The sequence below is a fragment of the Catharus ustulatus genome, chromosome 3, assembly GCF_009819885.2.
Source record: "Catharus ustulatus isolate bCatUst1 chromosome 3, bCatUst1.pri.v2, whole genome shotgun sequence".
Classification (NCBI taxonomy): domain Eukaryota; kingdom Metazoa; phylum Chordata; class Aves; order Passeriformes; family Turdidae; genus Catharus; species Catharus ustulatus.
The window spans coordinates 651,293-670,457 of record NC_046223.1 but is presented as its reverse complement, the minus strand read 5'-3'; the positions used below and the strand labels follow the sequence as shown (position 1 = coordinate 670,457).

Genomic DNA, 19,165 nt, shown 5'->3' with positions numbered 1-19,165 from the left:
TTTCCCGAGGGTTGTATTGACTCCGAGGTGTCCCAAAAGTCTGGTGAGGAAACGGAGTCGATGCCCTGAAGTGAAACTGCAGAAAAGGGTCACACTCAGGCCCCTGCATTGCTGGGATCCCACCAAGGGAGAGAGAGGGTTATGACTTCTCACCCAGGCAGGAGAAGCTGTGGGGATAAGGATCTCTCCCTCTGGAGCAGGACACAGCAGGAAAACACGGGCTCCTCCTTGCTGGGGATGGATGGGATAACCTCGGATAGCGACTGGTTTAGCTGGTTCCTGCTGCTCAGACAGGCAGGCTTTGTTTCCAGGAAAGGTTCTCCCTCCTTCCTTTGACACCAGCTGCCTTTTTCCCTCTCCTGCTGCACCAGGAGCTATCCTTAGGGCCAGGTGCCACCTGATTCCCAACTCTGGGCAGCGGGAGCAGCTTGGGGACATCTGGTGAGTGAGGGGCCAAAAACCACTGCTGAGTTCGGGCTCTGAGGTTGGAAATCTGTCACCTGCTCCAAAAAATGCCACTGCAGTATTCCATATGCTGTGAGGAGCAGGAGGATGGCAGCGAGGTGCCCAGGAGCCAGAGGAGTCAGGCTGGCTGCTGCCAGCTGCTTCCAGGCCTTTCCTGTCACAAACCTCACCTGAGAGCTTCTCCTCTGACTTCTCCTCTCCGTGCACCAGCCTTTTCCTCATGTCAGGTTGTGCAACAAACCCTCTGGAGCTGGAGCAAAGAAATGACCCAAATCTGGGGATTTTGGGGAGCTGCTGAAATCCTCTTTGTGCTCCTGCATGTTCTTGTTTATTTTTTTAACTCCTCTTCTGCACAAGCTGCTTCTCTTCCTCACCCTGTGCCATATCCTGCTGCAAGGGCCATTCCCACTCTGCAGCCCACAGAGCCCAAAGGCTTTTCCATCGCTTTGTTCCCAAAAATCGCCAAGCCAGCAGGAGCAGCGAGGAATGCGGCCAGATCAAAGCGCACTCGTGTGGCAAAGGCTGGCCACAAATGACAGGCATGGGGCAAATGTCTGTCCTTGGTCTCGCCCTGCTCCCTGAGGGGATGCTGGATCCACAGGGAATGTGCCCAGCATCTGGAGGAAAAGCTGCTGGATCCGCACGGAAGATGCTCCAACTTCTTGCAGCAGTAGTAGTGAATTTTCCTTCTCCCCTTTCCTTTCAGGGCCTCCAACTCCATGAGCCCTTCCTTGGCTGCTGATGGCTTCAAGATGTGGGAAGCTGGGAGGAAAATTCAATCCCTGTCACCAAAGGCTGGGAATGTGCAGTGAGTAAGCAGCTTTGCAAGTCAAAGGAGTCTGGGAGTGATTTGTTGGGGTTTTTTTCGCTGAGCTTAATAAGGTTTTTCTTCCCAGCTGGAAAAGGCTTCAAAGTGGGTTAGGTATGGTTGTAGGCTGCTGGTTCCCCAAATCCCAGTGCCTTCCCATGGTGGGGGGAAACACCCATGGCCTCGACACACCTTGATCCCAAATGTCCCCATGCAAGGCCAGTGTTGGGTCTGAATATCCAGAAACTTCCCTGCTTCCTTCCCATGCCACAGGAGATGCGTTTGCTGTGGCTTAAAGGCTGGTATTGGTTCCACGACCTGGCTCTTCCTCCTTTCCTTGGTTTTGTCCCTGTCCCTTCTTGTGGCCACAGGACCAGGGCAGTGACCACCCCCTGTGTGGCCACTGCTGAGCCCTCACCTCAAATCCTGGGGGCAACTCCGGGCCCTGCACGAAAAGAAAGGCTTGGAGACACTGGAGTGTATCCAGAGATGGGGATGGAGCTGGGGAAGGGTCTGGAGCACCAGGAGAGGCTGGGGGAGCTGGGGATGGGGGCTCAGCCTGGACACAAGCGCGAATCGTGGAATAGTTTGGGTTGGAAAGACTTCAAAACTCATCCCATGGGACACCTTCCACGAGCCCAAGCAGCTCGGACACTGCCAGGGATGGGGCAGAGGAAGTTGCAGCCAGGTGAGAGTCGGTCTCTGCTCCCAGCTAACAAGTGACGGGACAAGAGCAATCTGCCTCAAGCTGCGGCAGGACACCGGCAAAATGAAGGGATTCACAGGAAGGACTGCCTATCCGGGGGCAGTGGCGAATCCCCGCCGCGGAGAGGTGCGAAAGCCGTGCGGCCCTCGGGGCCAGCGCAGCGCCGGGACAGCGCCGGGACTGCCCGGTCCCTCCCCCGCCGGGGCCGGGCCGGGGCGGGGCGGCGGCGCCGGGGGCGGCGGAGCGCGGAGGGGCCGCTGCCGCTCCTGTGCTTGTTCCCGGTGCGGAGCGGGGCCAGTCCCGGCGCGGTGTCTGTCCCGTTCCCGGAGCGGTGCCTGTCCCGGAGCGGTGCCAATCCCGTTCCCGGAGCGGTGCCAATCCCGTTCCCGGAGCGGTGCCACTCTCGGAGCGGTGCCAGTCCCGTTCCCGGCGGCGCTGGCGGTGCCGGCGGGCGATGGGCGGCGGGCGCTGGGCGCTGCTCTGGGCGCTGCTGGCCCTGCGCCCGCCCCGCGGGAGCTGCTCCGGTGAGTGCGCGGCGGGCACGGGGGAACCGGGCACGGGGGAGCCGGGCACGGAGAGAACCGGGCACGGAGAGAACCGGGCATGGAGAGAACCGGGCTCGGCCCCGCGAGGGAGGGCGGCGGGGAGCGCTGCTCCGGGAAGGGCTGTGCCGTGGGCACAGCTGGCACTGAGCGCCCGGCGCGTCCCAGGACAAAGTGCGCAGGGATGTCCCGGCGGCAACCCGGAGCGGGTCTGGCTGTCCCGGGATACACGGTGTGACTGTTCTGGGACACAGGGTTTGGCTGTGCTGGGACACACGGTCTGGCTGTGCTGGGACACAGGGTTTGGCTGTGCTGGGACACACGGTCTGGCTGTGCTGGGACACAGGGTCTGGCTGTCCCAGGACACAGGGTCTGGCTGTCCCAGGACACGGGGTCTGGCTGTGCTGGGACACACGGTGTGGCTGTGCTGGGACACACGGTCTGGCTGTGCTGGGACACGGGGTCTGGCTGTGCTGGGACACACGGTGTGGCTGTGCTGGGACACAGGGTCTGGCTGTGCTGGGACACGGGGTCTGGCTGTGCTGGGACACACGGTGTGGCTGTGCTGGGACACAGGGTCTGGCTGTGCTGGGACACACGGTGTGGCTGTGCTGGGACACACGGTGTGGCTGTGCTGGGACACACGGTCTGGCTGTGCTGGGACACAGGGTCTGGCTGTGCTGGGACACACGGTGTGGCTGTGCTGGGACACACGGTGTGGCTGTGCTGGGACACAGGGTTTGGCTGTCCCGGGACACACGGTGTGGCTGTCCCGGGACACAGGGTTTGGCTGTCCCGGGACACACGGTGTGGCTGTGCTGGGACACAGGGTTTGGCTGTGCTGGGACACAGGGTCTGGCTGTCTCGAGACACACGGTGTGGCTGTCCCAGTACACAAGATTTGGCTGTCCCAGTACACAAGATTTGGCTGTCCCAGGACACAGGGTCTGGCTGTCCCAGCACACACGTTCTGGCTGTCCCAGGACACACGTTCTGTCTGTCCCAGACCCACAGTTTCTCTGTCCTCAAGCACATGGTCTGGCTGTCCTGCATCACAGGATTTGGATGTCCTCGAACTCGGTTTGGCAGTCCCAGGACAAAGCTCCGACCCTGCATTGTGGTCCTGACCCAGTACTTCACTGCCTGATGTGCCTCTGCTTGCCAGGCAGACAGACAGGGACCACAAACCGTGGAAGATGAGTCTGGGATTTATCCCATTAGCCATGAGCCAGCTACACAGTGATGCTGGGAAAAATCCTTGGGAATCACCACGGTTTGTGACGCTTTGCAGTGCAGGCAGCTTGGTGGCTTTTCAACTCCACTTGCAGGAAGAAATGAGGAGATAAAGTAATTTTTGGGCTTTCAAAAATCCTGTGATCAGGGCTGCCCAACCTTTGGGAGCTGCTGGGGGACCTCAGGGGTGCTGTGGGGGTCTCAGAGTCGCTGTGCAGATGGAATTTAGCAGGGAAGGCAGGAATGTGAGTGTTTGCTTTGGGCAGGGAGGAGTTAAAGTCCTGGCTGTCACAGCAGGAGGGGTACTCTGTGGATGGAACCAGGAATCCTGGGCTGGTTTGTACGAAAGGTGTTTGAATGAGGAAAATCTCTTTGGATTCAGGTGTGGCCCTGGGGAAAATTAATTTCTTACAATCATGGAATTGTTCGGCTTGGAAAAGATCATTGAGTCCAACGTTAACCTGACACTTCCAGGTCTGCCACAGCTCCCAGGGGATGGGAGGTTGGAAACCCCACAGCTCCTCATTCCTCCTGCCCAACAGTGCCAGAGCAGAAGCTGTTGTCAGCAGGTGAATTAGTGCCAGCAGTGGGAATTCCAGGGCTAGGGATGCAGTGTTTTGGCTGCAGGAAAGACTCTGTTGTTTCAGTCCCTGCTTGTTGCTCCTCATCCCTGATAAATCCCGCACGATTTTCCTGCTACAATTCCTCTCTCCGGGGAGAAAGGCACACAGGAGCTGTGCAGCAAGGCCTGCCTCTGTTGGCCCTGGAGTTTTGCTGCAATTCCAGGTGTTCCAGGAGAGAATAAGCAGTGCCCTTGTGAGTGGTTTGATTTCCACGGCGGCTTTTGCCCCAGGCCTGGCTGTGGTTAGGACGGGAGCTGCTCCGACACCCACACAGGCACGCCAGGCTTGCAGCTCCCTGGCTTTAGTCTGGGGTTTTAGAGCCAGCCCAACTGCTCTGGACTCAGGCAAGGGAGCTGCGAGTCCCTTCCGAAGTGCCGTGAGGATATCCCCATCCCAAACTTCTGGGGTACCCAAAGGCAGCGCTGGAGGTGAGGAATTCCTGTCACTCACATGAGTCAGAGAGGAAAGTATTTCATTCCTGGGCCAGCAAACACCTCTTCCCACATAATTAGTGTGAAAACAAGGCTGAGGTCCTCCCTGCTCTTTGCCTTTAAGCTTGGAGCAGCCCAGGGAAGCAGAACCCGTCGCAGGACGCGGCACAAATCCACGTCCTCCCCAGCCAGGGGTGCGTGCCGGGGGAGCTGCTCCAGCCAGAGCCAGAACCCTTCAAATGGAGCCTTCCAAACCCTTCAAAAAACAGCAGTTGGAGCCTGGATTGTGCCAGGCAGGGAGCCTGAGTGACCTCTGGGAGGAGCAGGGCAGGGAAGGGAATTTGGGGTCGCTGCTTGTTTGCTTTTGGCAGATCCTTTGGGAGCTATGCATCCACGGCTGTCCCTGCAGGTTTGCAGCAGTCACATGGGCTCTGTTTGTGCTGGGATGGGAGCCTTAGGGAAGCAGGTTGGAAAAGCTGCAGCTTTTTTTGTTGTGTTTTTTTTTTTTTTCTTCTGAAAGGGAAGCCCATTGTGCTGCGGGAGAGGCAGGGAGAGCCTCCCCTTCCCCTCTGGGCTGAAAAACCCTGCTGGCGTTCTGTCCTCCAAGCAGCATTTCTTGAGGGTTAAAAATAGGGAGAGATTTAGCAGAGAGGTGTAGCCAACCTCAAAATTGGGCTGTGTTTTTTGGCTCTGAGAAAAAACACACCAGGCTCGTGCCCCGTTACTCACAACAGTGATGACGTAGCTTTAAAAACTTGTTGTTTGATGTTTGAGGGCTAAAACCTGCCCAAAAACAAACTCAGCTGAGCTCAGGTTCCATAAAAACTGCGCTCTCTTTATCTTTTAAATTGTGAGTGGTTGTTTGGCTTTTCTTTCTTGGAAAAAGGGAATTAATTTAGTTGAAATTCCTGTCTGGCACAATGCCTTTGCTTGCTGAAAGGGAGATTTACCACTCGGCTTGGGGATTGCTGGTGGCTGGGAAAGCCTCAGGAAGCTCAGAAATGGTCCAGGAAAACCAACCTCCACGTGGTGGATCCCCTAGGTCTGCCCTCCTCAAAAACACACGTAATTTTGGGAGAGAATTGCTCTAAGTGGAGCTGCTCTTCATCTCAGCTGTGGCTGAAGGAGGGGTGGTTTGGAGATGGGGATATGGAGTCCTCAAAAGGAGCTTTCCCTTGGGAAAAAAATGTGGGAGAAGACCCTGGGAGGGCAACACAGCAGCTGGCTCCTATACACTGTCCAAAGGCATTTCTTCATCCATCTGCAGCTCTTTTCCTGGGAAAGGCAGTGGAGTGGAGGCACTTAGCAAAAGTTGACTCAGAGCATGTCGCTGTCCTGGGAAGGGACAGGCTGCTGGCAGAGCCTAAAATCAGCAAAATTCCAGCCCGGAGCTCTTCCTCTGCCCCAGCTGAAAGTGCTTCAGATGAGGCCCCGCTAGGGGTTTGCTGCAGTAAAGTCCCAAATTCCTGCTGCCCAGGGATCCTTTTATATTCCAGTCCCGGGGGTGTAATGCAGCAGGAATGGCTCCTGCTTCTCCCCTGCCCAAAGAAACGTGGCTGAGTGTTTCCTTTAGCTTGGGCTGCTCCTGTCTGCTTTAAAAAGGACTTTTGTGGAGGTGCCGCCTGTACAGAATCCTGGGACAAGATTTTGGGAAGTGGGAATGAGCTACCTTTGGTTATTGTTGTGATTTTGCTGCAAGGTGTCCCAAACTTTCTGGTGGTGGTGGTGGCAAACCCCAGGAGTTCCCTAAGCCCCAGGAGTTCCCTGAATCCCAGGTGTTCCCTTGCAGAGGATGCTGAGGGAGAAGCGAGGCCGTACCTGTGGGCACATTCCCGGCGTTCCCAGCGGAGCAGCTCCGTGGGACAGCTCAGGTTCAACCCCACGGTGCGGCACGTGGTCATCAACGAGCACAAGGACGTCACCTTCAACTGCTCCATCAAAGTGCCCCAGGAGCTTTTGCGGCCCGACGCGCCGGGAATTTCCCTCTGGAAGGACGGCAGGGAGCTGCACGTGCTGGATCGCATCGCCAGCAGCCACTTCGAGATCCCCGATGAGGAGGAGGTGGCCATGACCTCCACCTTCAGGTGAGTGCTGCTGGCCTTCTGGAGCAGGTGGGAATGAGGGATGGTTCCCAAGGAAGCCATAAAGCTGAGGTGGTGTCCGTTGTGTCCGGCAGCATCATCGGAGCGCAGCGCTCGGATAACGGCTCCTACGTCTGCAAACTCAACATCTCCGGCGTGGAGGTGGTGTCTGATCCCATCCTGGTGCAGCTGGAAGGTGAGCTGGAGCTGCTGTGGAGCTGTGTCCTGGCTGAGCGAGCGGGAGCTGGGAGGCAGGAATGGGGAATCCTTTGCTTCCCCTGTGTCCGTGCAGGTCTCCCGCACTTCATCCGCCAGCCCGAGCAGGTGAACGTCACCAGGAACAGCCCCTTCAACCTGACGTGCCAGGCTGTGGGGCCTCCGGAGCCCGTGGAGATCTACTGGTTCCAGAACAACGTCCAGCTCAACCTCAAACCCTACATCTCCCCCTCGGTCCTGACCGTGCCAGGTGAGCCTGGCAGCAGGTTTTCCCGCCAGCCTCTGGAACCTGGCTGCTCTGCTGGGCTGCTGGAATGCCCCCTGTACTGTGTGTCCATGACAGCTGGTGGGACACAGGGAGAAAAATCCTTGGTGTCCCATAAGCCCCACTGTGGTTTTGCTGCACAGGCAGAGATGGGGTATTTCGTGCGGTTAATTAAGAGCTGGGCTATAATTGCCCGGTCTTGGCATGCAGGCAGCCTTTAAAAGGCAGTGAAAGCCGGAAGAAGTGACTCATTCCTCTTGGATGTCCTCGCATCCGCCTGGCACCGCTAGGCTGGGTCATTGGAGCAGAGCTTCTCCTGGCCCTGGAGCCCTGAGGCACTGCTGGCATGAGCCAGCACTCCCCACGTCCACCTTGGCATGGGACAGGGATCCCAAGGCCGGGGTCACCTCACCCAGGCCGGGAGAATCCTCCCTCGGGTATTTCCTTCCTTGCCATCAACTGGGGGATTCGAGCAGTCCTTGACCAGCACTAAATCATCTGACCAGGCCGTGGCAGGGGCTCTTCTGCTTTCTGCCTTTCCCCTTTTGGAGGGAAAACAACCCCTTCCTCAGGAGCTTGTGCAAGGGCTCTGCAGGGACATCCCGTCCCAGGCGTGGCACGCGCGTGCCCCCGGCGTGGGAGCGGGGCAGCTGGAGCCTGGGGTCACCCCTGGACACTGGCAGCACAGGGGGCAGTGAGAACAGGCTGAGAAAGGAAACCCTGAGGGTTTGCAGGTGGGATTGGGATGGTTTTGGGATATCCAGGGAACGAGGCTGTGTTCTCCTGGCAGGACTCAACGAGTCGGCGCTGTTCAGCTGCGATGCCCACAACAGCAAAGGCCTGACTGCATCCAGCCCGGGCCAGGTCAACATCAAAGGTCAGCCCCCATTCCCTGTGTCTCCACACATCCCAGCACTCATCCTTCACAAGCTGGGGGAGATCCCACCTTCAATCCTATGGCTGAAATCCTGGCTGTAACGTGGTCGTCCCGGTTTGGTCATCCCAGCACTGGTATGGGGGAGGGAGCGCCAAAATCTAAATTTGAAAGCAACACTGTCAGCTTCAAAGCAGGATTCGGAAGGGCTGCATCACTCCTTTCCTTCCTTCACAACCAGGGCAGTGCTTCATAGGAATTTTCCATAGGAAACAGTGGAAATTGCTGACATTCCTAATGGGAGCTGCTCTGGCAACGTGAGAGAGGTGTTCCCCAAAATAAGTCGTGGCCTTTGAGCTGCCCAGAGCAGTCACAAATATAGAAATGGCCAAAATAGTCCTGAAAGTGACATTTTTGTGCTTCCCCATCCGGTGGTCCGGCACATCCGCAGAATTCGGATGTGGGGTCACGCAGCAAGCCCTGGGAGCTCCAGGAAAAGCCTCTACACCAGGTTTGTGTTCAGGCTTCCAGCTGACTGCCCTTGGCTTCTCCTCCCTGCAGGAATTCCATCGGCTCCTGTCAGCGTGCAGGTCCTCAACAGGACAGCCCATGGGATCAGGATATCCTGGGTGCCAGGCTTCGATGCCTTCTCTGCCTTGAACAGCTGCAGTATCCAGGTGAGCATCCAGAATTCCCACATCCCTGCAGCTCCCTCCCATGGATGCCCTGAGGCAGGTGGAAGTTGGTGTTTGGCATGAGCTGCACAGATTTCACAGGATCCTGGAATGGTTTGGGTTGGAAGGACCTTAGAGGTCACCCAGTTCCAGCTGCCTTCCAACACCTTCCACTGTCCCAGGTGCTGCTCCAACCCGGCCTTGGGCATTTCCAGGGATGGGGCAGCCACAGCCTCTCTGGGTACCTTGTGCCACAGCCTCACAGGGAGCATTTTCTTCCCACTATCCCATCCACCCCTGCCCTCTGGCAGTGGGAAGCCATTCCCCCTTGTCCTGTCACTCCATGCCCTTGTCCCAAGTCCCTCTCCAGCTCTCTTGGAGCCCCTTCCACTCCTGGGGAGTTGTCCTGGACAGCTCAGGGAATGCCACCTCCATGGGCAGAGCCTGCAGGCATTTCCACCTGCTGCAGGTGGCTGGCTTTCCCACTCCAAGCCCATCTTGCTGTCTCATGGGTATGATTTTTATCCCGGAGAATCTCCACTCCAGCTGGGATAACACGTGGAGAGAGGCAGGTAAAAGTGAAAGGAATTGCAGGGAAGAAAGGTACCAGGGCTAATATTAGCACCACGTCCTGCTGCTGCCTTCCAGCCAGAGCTGCAGCGGGGTGGAGAGCCAAGGAATTTCCTATGACTTAACATTCATGGTCTGTCAGTAGGAAATGGCCTTTGAAAGTGGAAAACAGGAGAGGGCTCCTGGCAAAAACACAGCTGTGACTCAGCCCTTTTGCTGCTGTCCCCTTGGATAATCCCCGGGCCCACCGAGCCAGTGACTCATCCCCGAGGGCTGCAGCTGGCCCACCTGCCAGCTCCAACTGCTGCAGCTTGCAAACATCCTGATTTCCTCCCCAGATCCACGGGGTTTTTCTCAGAAGACAATTGGGGATCAGGATGTCTGGTGTGTGTGTTCCTCTGGTCACTGCTTGCCTCCCTTGGAGCACCTTGTGATAGCTTGGGATGTGCTGCTTGGTTATTTTATTTGGGGCTCCTTTTGTTTCATCCCAAAGTCAGGACTTTGACTGAATGAATTCCCTGACTTTGGGAATGCTGCTTGGCTGGGAAATGTGTGACCAGGACAAGTGTGTGGCTGCAGAGTCTCCCAAAGATCCACTTGGAGCAGTTCTGAGAATTTCTCCATGAAAACCTGAGGCTGAAGGCTGTTCTTTTATATTTTGACTGTAAAACAGATGCTGAGACCATCCTGGGATACTGTGGGGGGCTCTTTTGATGGAGCACAAGGATCCCAAAATCACATCCATCCCAAAATCATGGATGGATGCTGTTTCAAAGGAGTGCACAGCCCTGGGCTGGGCAGTCCTTGCTCTTTCTTCTTTCCCCCCTCTGTCCCAGTCCAGGCAGTGCTTCCCACAAAAATGAGAAGTTTCCTGGAAAGCTGCAGTGGCTCTGTGTGCAGCTCCATGGGAGCTCCACATCCATAAATTTATCTTTCTGTGAAAAGCAGGACTTGTTTTTGGGATGTTGAATTCATCCATGCTGCTAAACATGACAAGGATTGGGATTAATCCTGTTTTCCAATGATGTGCTGCACAAATAAAAGAGCTTTATTTTGTTTATTTGGGATGTGCTGCCAGGTTATTTTATTTGGGGATCCTTTTGCTCCATGCCACAAGAAACAGCAAATCAAAACAGGATCCAGAGCCCTCCCTCCTTCCCAACATCCCTGGGATGTTCCCAGCTCCACACGTGCTGGAGGCATGAGCTTTCCTTGCAGAGTTCAAATAGGAGGCAGGGCTCTGGATCCTGTTTTCCAACATCTCTCCCTGCAGGTTGTTGCTGACTAATCCCTGTTTGTGGGCTGATTTTCCAATTAAAGGTCGAGGAAGTCGTTCCAAGAGGCAACGTCTCCTTCCAGCCCTTCCACACCTCGGTGCCTCCCCACGTGTATCACATCCAGCAGCTGGAGCCCATGGAGGAGTACAACATCCGTGTTTCCTGCAGGAATGAGGTTGGCTGGTCGGCATACAGCCCCTGGATCACAGCCAGCACCACGGAGGGAGGTAGGAAATGAGAATAAGAAGGAGAATGGGAAGGGATTTCCCTGCCTCAATCCCTCTGGATGAGAGGCAGCTCCTGGTTGCTCCCAGGATGGGAAAGGAAACTTCCCCGTTTTCCATGGGCTGTCTGGTTGAGCTGCAGCTCGTTTCCCATCAGATTCTGCACCCTTTCTCCCAGCTTCCCTCACCTCCTTTTTCCCCACTGATCCCCACAGCTCCCAGCACGCCGCCTCTGAACGTCACGGTGTCCTTCAACGAATCCAGCTCCTCGCTGGAGATCCGCTGGGTGAGGCCATCCCTGCAGAGGATCCACGGGCAGCTCCAGGGCTACCACGTCTGGTACAGCTGGCACAACTCTGAGGGCATGGTGAGTCACCAGGAAATGGGGAAGAATGGTTGAATCCTGGAAAGATTGCCAGCAGGGATGTCCAGATGGGTTTGGGTGCTTCCACAGATTCTGTTGGAGCTGGTTTCTTTGCTGTCTTGGTCTTCCATGTGGGCTTCAAACCACTCCTGGCCTTGCATTCCCTGGATTTTGAGCTGTTCCTTACTCAGATGGGATTTATCCCTGCTTTAACCCACAGCACAGAATTTCAGAGCTCGAGGAACTCTTTGGCCCAAAGGCCTCTCCGTGAGTGCATGAAATCACCTGGCACACCCTGCTTGCCTTTTCTAGGATTTGGGAAGCAGCTGCAGGAATTTGCTATGGCAAGATTGACCCAGGCTCTGAGCAAAAGATCCCACCCAGAGCGCATGGATAAGAGCAGGAATGGATCCAGCTGTGGCTTGGGTTCCTCTGTGCCAGGCTGGTGGAGTGGCTCTGGCTGGAAACAGTGACTCATCCCCATTTTTTGGTTGGATGCTGCACTTTCTGTTCTCCTTTTGCTCCTCCGTACAGATCCAGCCTGAATGAAGGCAGGGAAACAAAATCATGGTCTTGTGACTCGGAAAAAAAGTGCTGACAGGAGCTGTCTCTCTCCAGCAAAAGGCCAAATCCAGGCCTTGCCCTTTAAGCCCTGGGAGATTTATTGTTGCTGTTGTTGTTTGTTAACTTTTGTCCATTTTTCCAGCTTATGGAGTGAATTTTTTTCCAGTTCTCAGTTTTTCCGTCAGTCTGAGGCACGAGACTGGAGTTTTGACTCCTCATAAAGCTCCTTCTAGGGTTGGACTCGATGATCCCAGAGGTCTTTTTCAACCTAAATGATTCTGTGGGAATGATTCCAGGAAATAAAGTCCCTGGGTTGTGGCCCTGCACAGGCTAAATCTGGACTGCCCCAAAATAACCAGCAGTTTTTGCAGGATAAAGTCAGGAAGAAGCTGGATTTTGGTGTCACAGGGCCACCTGCAGGCCTCTCCACAACCAGAAAATTCCCAAAAGTTGGTTTGTTTTCCTCCTTAACCAGCAGTCCTTGCTGGAGCCAAGGCTGCCTGAGTTGGGACAGGAAAAAATTCCTCAACTACCACAAAACTCATAAAATCCCATTGAATTTGGCAGGTCAGCCCTGCTTTGTGCTCAGGGTCTGGCTCTGTCCTCAGATGACACAGCAGAGCCCTTTAGGACAGGGAAGGATCCCAATTTTAGGCTGGTGGTAGGGAAAGGATCCCATGTGGATGCAAGGAGGGGGAAGGCAGGAGTGTGGGAGCAGAGGTGACAGCAGGTCCCAGCTCCTGTCACTGCCAGGAGGTGCCCACACATTCCCAGGGCTTGGGTGTTTCACATCCGTGTCTTTTTTGGGACAGGGAACAGAAACTGCTTCCCCCTGAGAAGCTCTGATTGCCTTTCCTTGTCCACTGATCCTCAACTCCATCCCCTCTCCTTGTCACTGATTACCCTCAGCTCCATTCCCTCTCCTTGCCCACTGATCCCCGTGAGCTCCGTTCCTTTTCCTTCTCACTGATCCCCCTCAGCTCCTGCTTTTTTTTTGTGGGATGTTCAGGAAGGAGCCAGGCACTGCTGGGCACAGCAGCCTGCCAGATGTTTTGGGCTGCAGCTGCCCAGCTGTTTTGCAGTTGGAAATCGGCAGGGAGCAGCAGCAGCACTTTCTCAGCTGGAAACGAGCAGGAAAGGATGGAATTTGCAGGGAAAGGCTCCTGTGTTTTTACCAAGCCACGCTGCCTCCTGCCATGGCACCAGCCAAGGAAACACATAAAAAGTTGGAATATAATTATCTGGACACAAAAACCACAGAAGGCAGAAAATATCTGCCCTAGGATCTACATCCAGAGCACTTGGACAATCCTAGCAGGAGCACACGGATCCGTGGGTGCTGAGGCTTACAGGGCTCCAGTGGCCAAACTGGAAGGCTGAGGGTCACAATCCATGTCACCAGAGCCTTTCTCTTCCTGGCCAGGTCCTTCCCTGCCTCTTTTCTGGCTGCTGTTGTGGAGCAGAGAGGGCCAGAAACGCTGGGATTGAAGGGGAAGCGCCGCTCAGCTCCGCTCCGGCTCCCATCCGGCCCTTGCACACAGGGCCATTCTTCTCCCTAAATAGCCGGGTGCTGCACTTCCTCTGGGCTGGGAAAGCAAAGCAGCTCCCGAGGTTGCCAAGGGGACAGCTCTCAGCAATTCCCCAGCTCAGGATTTTCTTCCCTCCCTCTCTCAGCAGATCGCCTCCGAGGAGGCCTGGCTGAACGGCAGCGTGGCCGTGCTGCCCGTGGTGGCCACCAACGCCACCTGCTCCATCCGTGTGGCTGCTGTCACCAAGGGGGGAGTGGGACCTTCCAGCACCCCCGTGGAGATCTTCATCCCTAGCAGTGGTAAGGAGGTGTGGGGCTGGAGGCTGGGAATGGCACAGGGTGTGCTGTTTGGCATCACTCCGTCCTCCTTCAGATAAAGCATCCCTGTCAGCCCAGAATCCTGATTTGGGAGCAGCAGAGCCTCTCTCCTCATTCCCTTTTATGCCATGTAACCCTTTGGGCTCTGCTGGAAAGCCCTGGGAATTCCTGCCCCAGGTGCTGCAGGCTGACCCTTTCACCAGCTCCATTAATGGGATATTTTCTTAGGATTAATAACCTCAGCCCCCTCTTCGACTCCAGCCTCGGGGAATGCCGACACCTTTGTGGTAGCCCTGGGATTTATCTGCGGGACAGTTGCTGTCGGAATCATCCTCTGCTTGTCCGTGGTCATCCAGAAACGATGTGTGGAGACAAAATACGGGTAAGGGGATGGAAAACAGGGCAGCTCCCTGGATTTGGGGACAAGGATTCTGTCCCCAGGACTGGTGTTGTTACCACAAGTGATGTTTTTCACGTTTTTCATGAGGGACTAAGGGGGTTTTTCCTCCCCCTCCCTTTCCTCAGCTCAGCAGTTCACCTTTTGCTCACTATGGCTATTTTTAAAGGGAAGTGAACTTGTGCAACTTGGTGGGGGAGGTGTTCTGGCACGAAAATGAGAGAGCAGAGGATGTCACTGGTCACCAGAGGGTGACCTGGACCCAAGGGAACGGCTGGGGCTGTATCAGGGGAGGTTAGGCTGGATTTTGGGAAAAGATCCTTTCCCCAGAAGGAACTGAACTGGCTCCTCAGGGAATGGGCACGGCCCCAAGGCTGCCAGAGCTCCAGGAGTGTTTGGATTCCCAGGGATGCACAGGATGGGATTGTTGAGGTGTCTGTGCAGGGCCAGGAGCTGCACTGGATGCTCCTTGTGGGTTCCTCTCAGCTCCGTGATTCTGTGATTCCATAATATCCCACGTCCTGGAGAAACCGTCCTGCCTCATCCCACGCCCGGGTTCAATGGCCCAGCATTGTTTCAAGGCAGGGACAAAGGGCTGTTTTCTCCTGCAGTAACCCAACACTCCTCACCCATCCTCGTGACTTCCCAAGTGCTGTTTAACTGCCCTGTGCTCCCAGTTTGGAAACTGGTACCGAGTCAGGATCCCTTTCCTAACTGGTTATTGTCACTTTTTCCGTGCTTTCCCAGCTCTGGAGCATCCTGCCCTGGTTTTGCTTCCCAAAGCTGGACTCTGCAGGGCTCCAGCAGTATTCCTCCTCCTTGAGTAGGAAATGAGTGTCCTACTTCCTCCCCAAAAGCTCTGTGACTCACTCCTTGATGGTTCAGTGGAGCTGTTGTTTAGCTCAGACATTGCAGGCGATGGTGCTGATGCAGGAAAAAGGAAATGGAATGTGCATTTCCCCTTTTCCTACGGATCCCCTGGGCTCCTGCCCCTGCCATGCTGGCTCCTTCATCCAGCTGCAGCAGATGTGTTTGTGTTCCCTCAGGAATGCTTTCAGCAGGAACAACTCGGAGCTGGTAGTGAACTACACAGCCAAGAAGTCCTACTGCCGGAGAGCTGTGGAACTGACCTGTAAGGATACGATTTTATCCCTCTGGAAGGAGCTGGCGGGGGGGAAATGGCAGCAGGTGGGAGGTGCCTGAGCTCCTGTCCCCCTTTGCTGCAGTGGGAAGCCTGGGTGTCAGCAGGGAGCTCCAGCAGAAGCTGCAGGATGTTGTCGTGGACAGGAACGCCCTGAGCCTGGGAAAGGTCCTGGGAGAGGGTGAGTAAAACTCATCTCACTCCAGCCCCCTGCAGGGAACCTTCCCTGTCCTCCTCCTGTCTCTGAGGAGGAACAAGCCTTTTGGCTCCACCTTGGATCTGGTGGAAGGCAGTGCTTTGGATGAAGGGGTTCCTTCTCTCCTGTGGTGCAGGGGAGTTCGGATCCGTGATGGAGGGACGGCTCAGCCAGCCCGAGGGGCCCCCACAGAAGGTGGCTGTGAAGACCATGAAGTGTGAGTTGTCTCTCTGCCCCACAGGACTTGATGTTTGTCCCAACATTCCCAGTTCCACTCTCAGGAGTGGCATGCTGGCGCTGGTTTTGGGGTTTTAAAGCTTTCTTTCTCTCCGCTTCCCAGTGGATAACTTTTCCCAAAGGGAGATCGAAGAGTTCCTCAGTGAAGCAGCGTGCATGAAGGACTTTGACCATCCCAATGTCATCAAGCTCCTCGGTATGGGCTGTCCCTTCCCACCCTCCAGCTGGGATTTGGGTGGACCCAGATCCCTTTTCCCAGGGCACTGTGTGAGTTGTCCATGTTTCCCAGGAGTGTGCATCGAGCTGAGCTCCCTGCAGGTGCCCAAGCCCATGGTGATCCTGCCCTTCATGAAATATGGGGACCTGCACAGCTTCCTGCTCCGCTCCCGGCTGGAAATGGCCCCCCAGGTAGGGGGAGCACCGGGAGCAGAGGAGTGGGGTGGGATGGAGGAGGGAAGGGAATCCCTCTCTGCAGCTCCTGCAGCTCGTGGGTCAGTGAATGGCACGGTTTGAGGGAGGAGAGCTCGTCTGCTGCCGTGCCTGATCCATTGGGATGGCAGCCTTTTGGATCAACACTGTGTGACCCCCATTTTCCCTCCCCAGTTTGTGCCCCTGCAGACCCTGGTGAAGTTCATGGTGGACATTGCCCTGGGCATGGAATACCTGAGCAGTCGGAACTTCCTGCACAGGGACTTGGCAGCTCGGAACTGCATGTGAGTGTCGAACCCTGTGGATTTACAGCACGGCTCTGCTCCTTTCAATAAAAGTTCCCTTGGCTGTGGGGCACAGAGCTCGGGCTGGGGCTGTGCTGAGCCGTCCTGTTTGCCCCCAGGCTGCGGGATGACATGACGGTGTGCGTGGCAGACTTTGGGCTCTCCAAGAAGATCTACAGCGGGGATTACTACCGGCAGGGCCGCATCGCCAAGATGCCGGTCAAGTGGATCGCCCTCGAGTCCCTGGCTGACCGTGTCTACACCACCAAGAGCGACGTGGTAGGTCCCTGTGCCTGGAGGGAAGGGACATCCCCTGGGCTGAGCCACGCCGTGCTCCTCTCGGTGGCGTTCCCTGGAAGTGCAGGAGGTGCCAGAGCCCTTCTGCTGCTGGTTCCTTGAGTGGGCCCCTCGCCTCCGTCCTGGTCGTTCCCAATTTTGGGAGCACCACAGCTCTGCCCATTGTCCCTTGGATGGCAGGCAGTGACCTTTCCCCATGAAAAGGTTCATTCATTGCTCCTGGAAGTGTCCCTTCAGCCTTGGCCTTTCCCTTTGTGCCGGCAGTGGGCATTCGGCGTCACCATGTGGGAGATCGCCACGCGCGGCATGACGCCGTACCCAGGGGTGCAGAACCACGAGATCTACGAGTACCTCTTCCATGGGCAGCGCCTCAAGAAGCCCGAGGACTGCCTGGATGAGCTGTGAGTCCTGGGATGCCAGCTGGGAAAACTGATTTCCCTAGGAACAAACCCCCCTTTAATGTTTGCACACCGTGCCTGAGCAAAGCCGGATCCTGGAATGGAGCGTGTGTCAGCATCTGCTGAACTCCAGGCAGAAATCCCAACAAATGTCCTGAGGGGAAGCAGTGGGTTTGTGGGGCTGGCAAGGTCACCAGGAACAGTCAGTGATGGGATTTTTTTGGTATTTTATTTCTTTATTTTTGGGTTTGTTTTGGCCTAAAGGTCCTGGCTGGTGATGCTCCTCTTTGTCCCACAAAACTCCCTATAGGGCCCTTCCTTGTCTCAAGTCCATAAATCTGTGTCCCCCTGGAAAGGGGAAATGCAGAGCACACAAACCTTTGGATTTCTGAGCAGCTCAGCAAAGGCCTTTCTCCCAAACTTCCTTCCTGAGATTTTCTCCAGTGCCATTAGAGCTGAAAATGTTTAACCCCCATGGCTGAGAGCTGAATCCCAGCCGGATAAACAGAGTTGTACGTTTCCTAAAAGGCTCCTCTCCACTGCCTGTTCCTGAAGGAAGCAGTGCAGGAATCTCTAAGAATCCAGCCTGCTGGAGGGCAGAGATGCTGGCAGGGACATGCTGGGAGCTTCCAGGGCTCCCTGACATCCAGCCTGGGAGCAGGCAGCGCCAAGGGAAGGACTGGGCATCCCACGCACAGAGCTGGGATGTTCCCAGGGAACAGATCCCAGGGCTGTACTGGAAGAGACTTCTCACTCATCTAACAGCAGCTTGGGCTGATAAATCCTTGCCCTTGAGAAACAGCCTGAGCAGAGGGAGTTGGTTTCACTTCGATTTAATGGGAATTTCAAGGCTTGCCCAGCTTGGAGGGAAACTGGGAATTACCCCCCATACCTCCCCTCATCCAGAGAAGTGCAGCTGCCTGGAGAAGCTGTGGCTGCTCCATCCCTGGAAGTGTTCAAGGACAGCTTGCAGCAACCTGGGATGGTGGAAGGTGCCCCTGCCCATGGCAGCAGGGTGGGCCTGGATGAGCTTTAAGACCAAACCAAACCATTCTGGGATGCTCTGTTAACCACACTCCTCTCCCGATTTCCAGGTACGAAATAATGTCCGAGTGCTGGAGAGCCGACCCCGCCGCCCGCCCCACCTTCTCCCAGCTCAAAGCCCAGCTGGAGAAGCTGCTGGAAAACCTGCCCAGCGCCAAGGCACGCGGGGACATCATCTACATCAACACCGGCCTCGGCGAGCAGAGCCCGGACTCCACGCAGGACTCGGGCTTCCCACAAGCGGACTCGGATTTGGAGGCCGGGGAGGTGTCGGAGCCCGGCTCCCCCGGCGCGGAGGCGGCGCTGGTGGCCGTGGATGTGCATCCCGGCGAGCCCTGGGACACCAGGTACGTCGAGGAGGAGCAGCTCGGTGGCCTCGTGGAGGAGCCCTACGTGCCACTGCTTCCCTGCCAGGGCTTGGAGCCGGGGAGCCGATGGAGCCAGGCCGGCACTTTGCCGGTGTCGGAGCGGCCGCGGGCCGGGAGCCGCGGGGAGGACTCGGATGTGCCGCTGGGAACGGTGTGAGCGGCACCACGGCGAGGACACTGGGGGAATATTTGAATAAACAGCCGTCTCTTTTATTTATTATCTCCTGCACCGTTTTCCTGGTGGAGGCTGGCGCTCCACGGGAGCTCTTTCCTGGGCTGAAGTCCCAGGGGTTTGGAATTAACAGCGGAATTATTTTGTTGTAATTATTAATTTTTTCCAGAAGGAGCGGAGTGGGGTGGGGTGGATGGTGCTGAGGGGGCAGCTGGCCTTGCAGGGCCTGGTGTTTTCCCTCTTTTCCATCATTCCAAGTGTTAAGGTTTGTGGGATGGGCAGCCCCCTGGATGATGAGGGCTCCAGCTCTACAGCCTGCTGGGGGATTTCACACTGCAAGAGATCCCCATGGAAAACAGCAACTCCAGTGGGAAGAGCGGGTGTTCCCACATCCCCTTCTCCCTGACGGGTTTCCATCCATCCCATCCTCGTGCTGAGG

General features: G+C 56.1%; 1 protein-coding gene across 3 annotated transcripts; it reads left to right on the top strand.

Annotated features, from left to right (window-relative positions):
• The first annotated feature begins 2,352 nt into the window (after window positions 1–2,352).
• On the top strand, window positions 2,353–18,767 carry MERTK (MER proto-oncogene, tyrosine kinase). Of its 3 annotated transcripts, none has more exons than XM_033056100.2 (19): window positions 2,353–2,503; window positions 6,598–6,892; window positions 6,985–7,085; window positions 7,182–7,355; window positions 8,161–8,247; window positions 8,806–8,921; window positions 10,809–10,992; window positions 11,205–11,356; window positions 13,595–13,745; window positions 13,992–14,145; window positions 15,207–15,292; window positions 15,387–15,482; window positions 15,634–15,714; window positions 15,838–15,930; window positions 16,024–16,142; window positions 16,338–16,447; window positions 16,567–16,726; window positions 17,009–17,145; window positions 18,237–18,767. In XM_033056100.2, the coding sequence occupies exons 1-19, from the start codon at window positions 2,434–2,436 to the stop codon at window positions 18,709–18,711; spliced, it is 2,841 nt and encodes a 946-aa protein (XP_032911991.1). In that variant the 5' UTR covers window positions 2,353–2,433; the 3' UTR covers window positions 18,712–18,767. The 3 variants fall into 3 exon arrangements, with proteins under 3 accessions (XP_032911991.1, XP_032911992.1, XP_032911989.1); XM_033056101.2 differs by having other exon boundaries at window positions 13,592–13,745; window positions 14,025–14,145; XM_033056098.2 differs by having other exon boundaries at window positions 13,592–13,745.
• The last annotated feature ends 398 nt before the right edge of the window (window positions 18,768–19,165 follow it).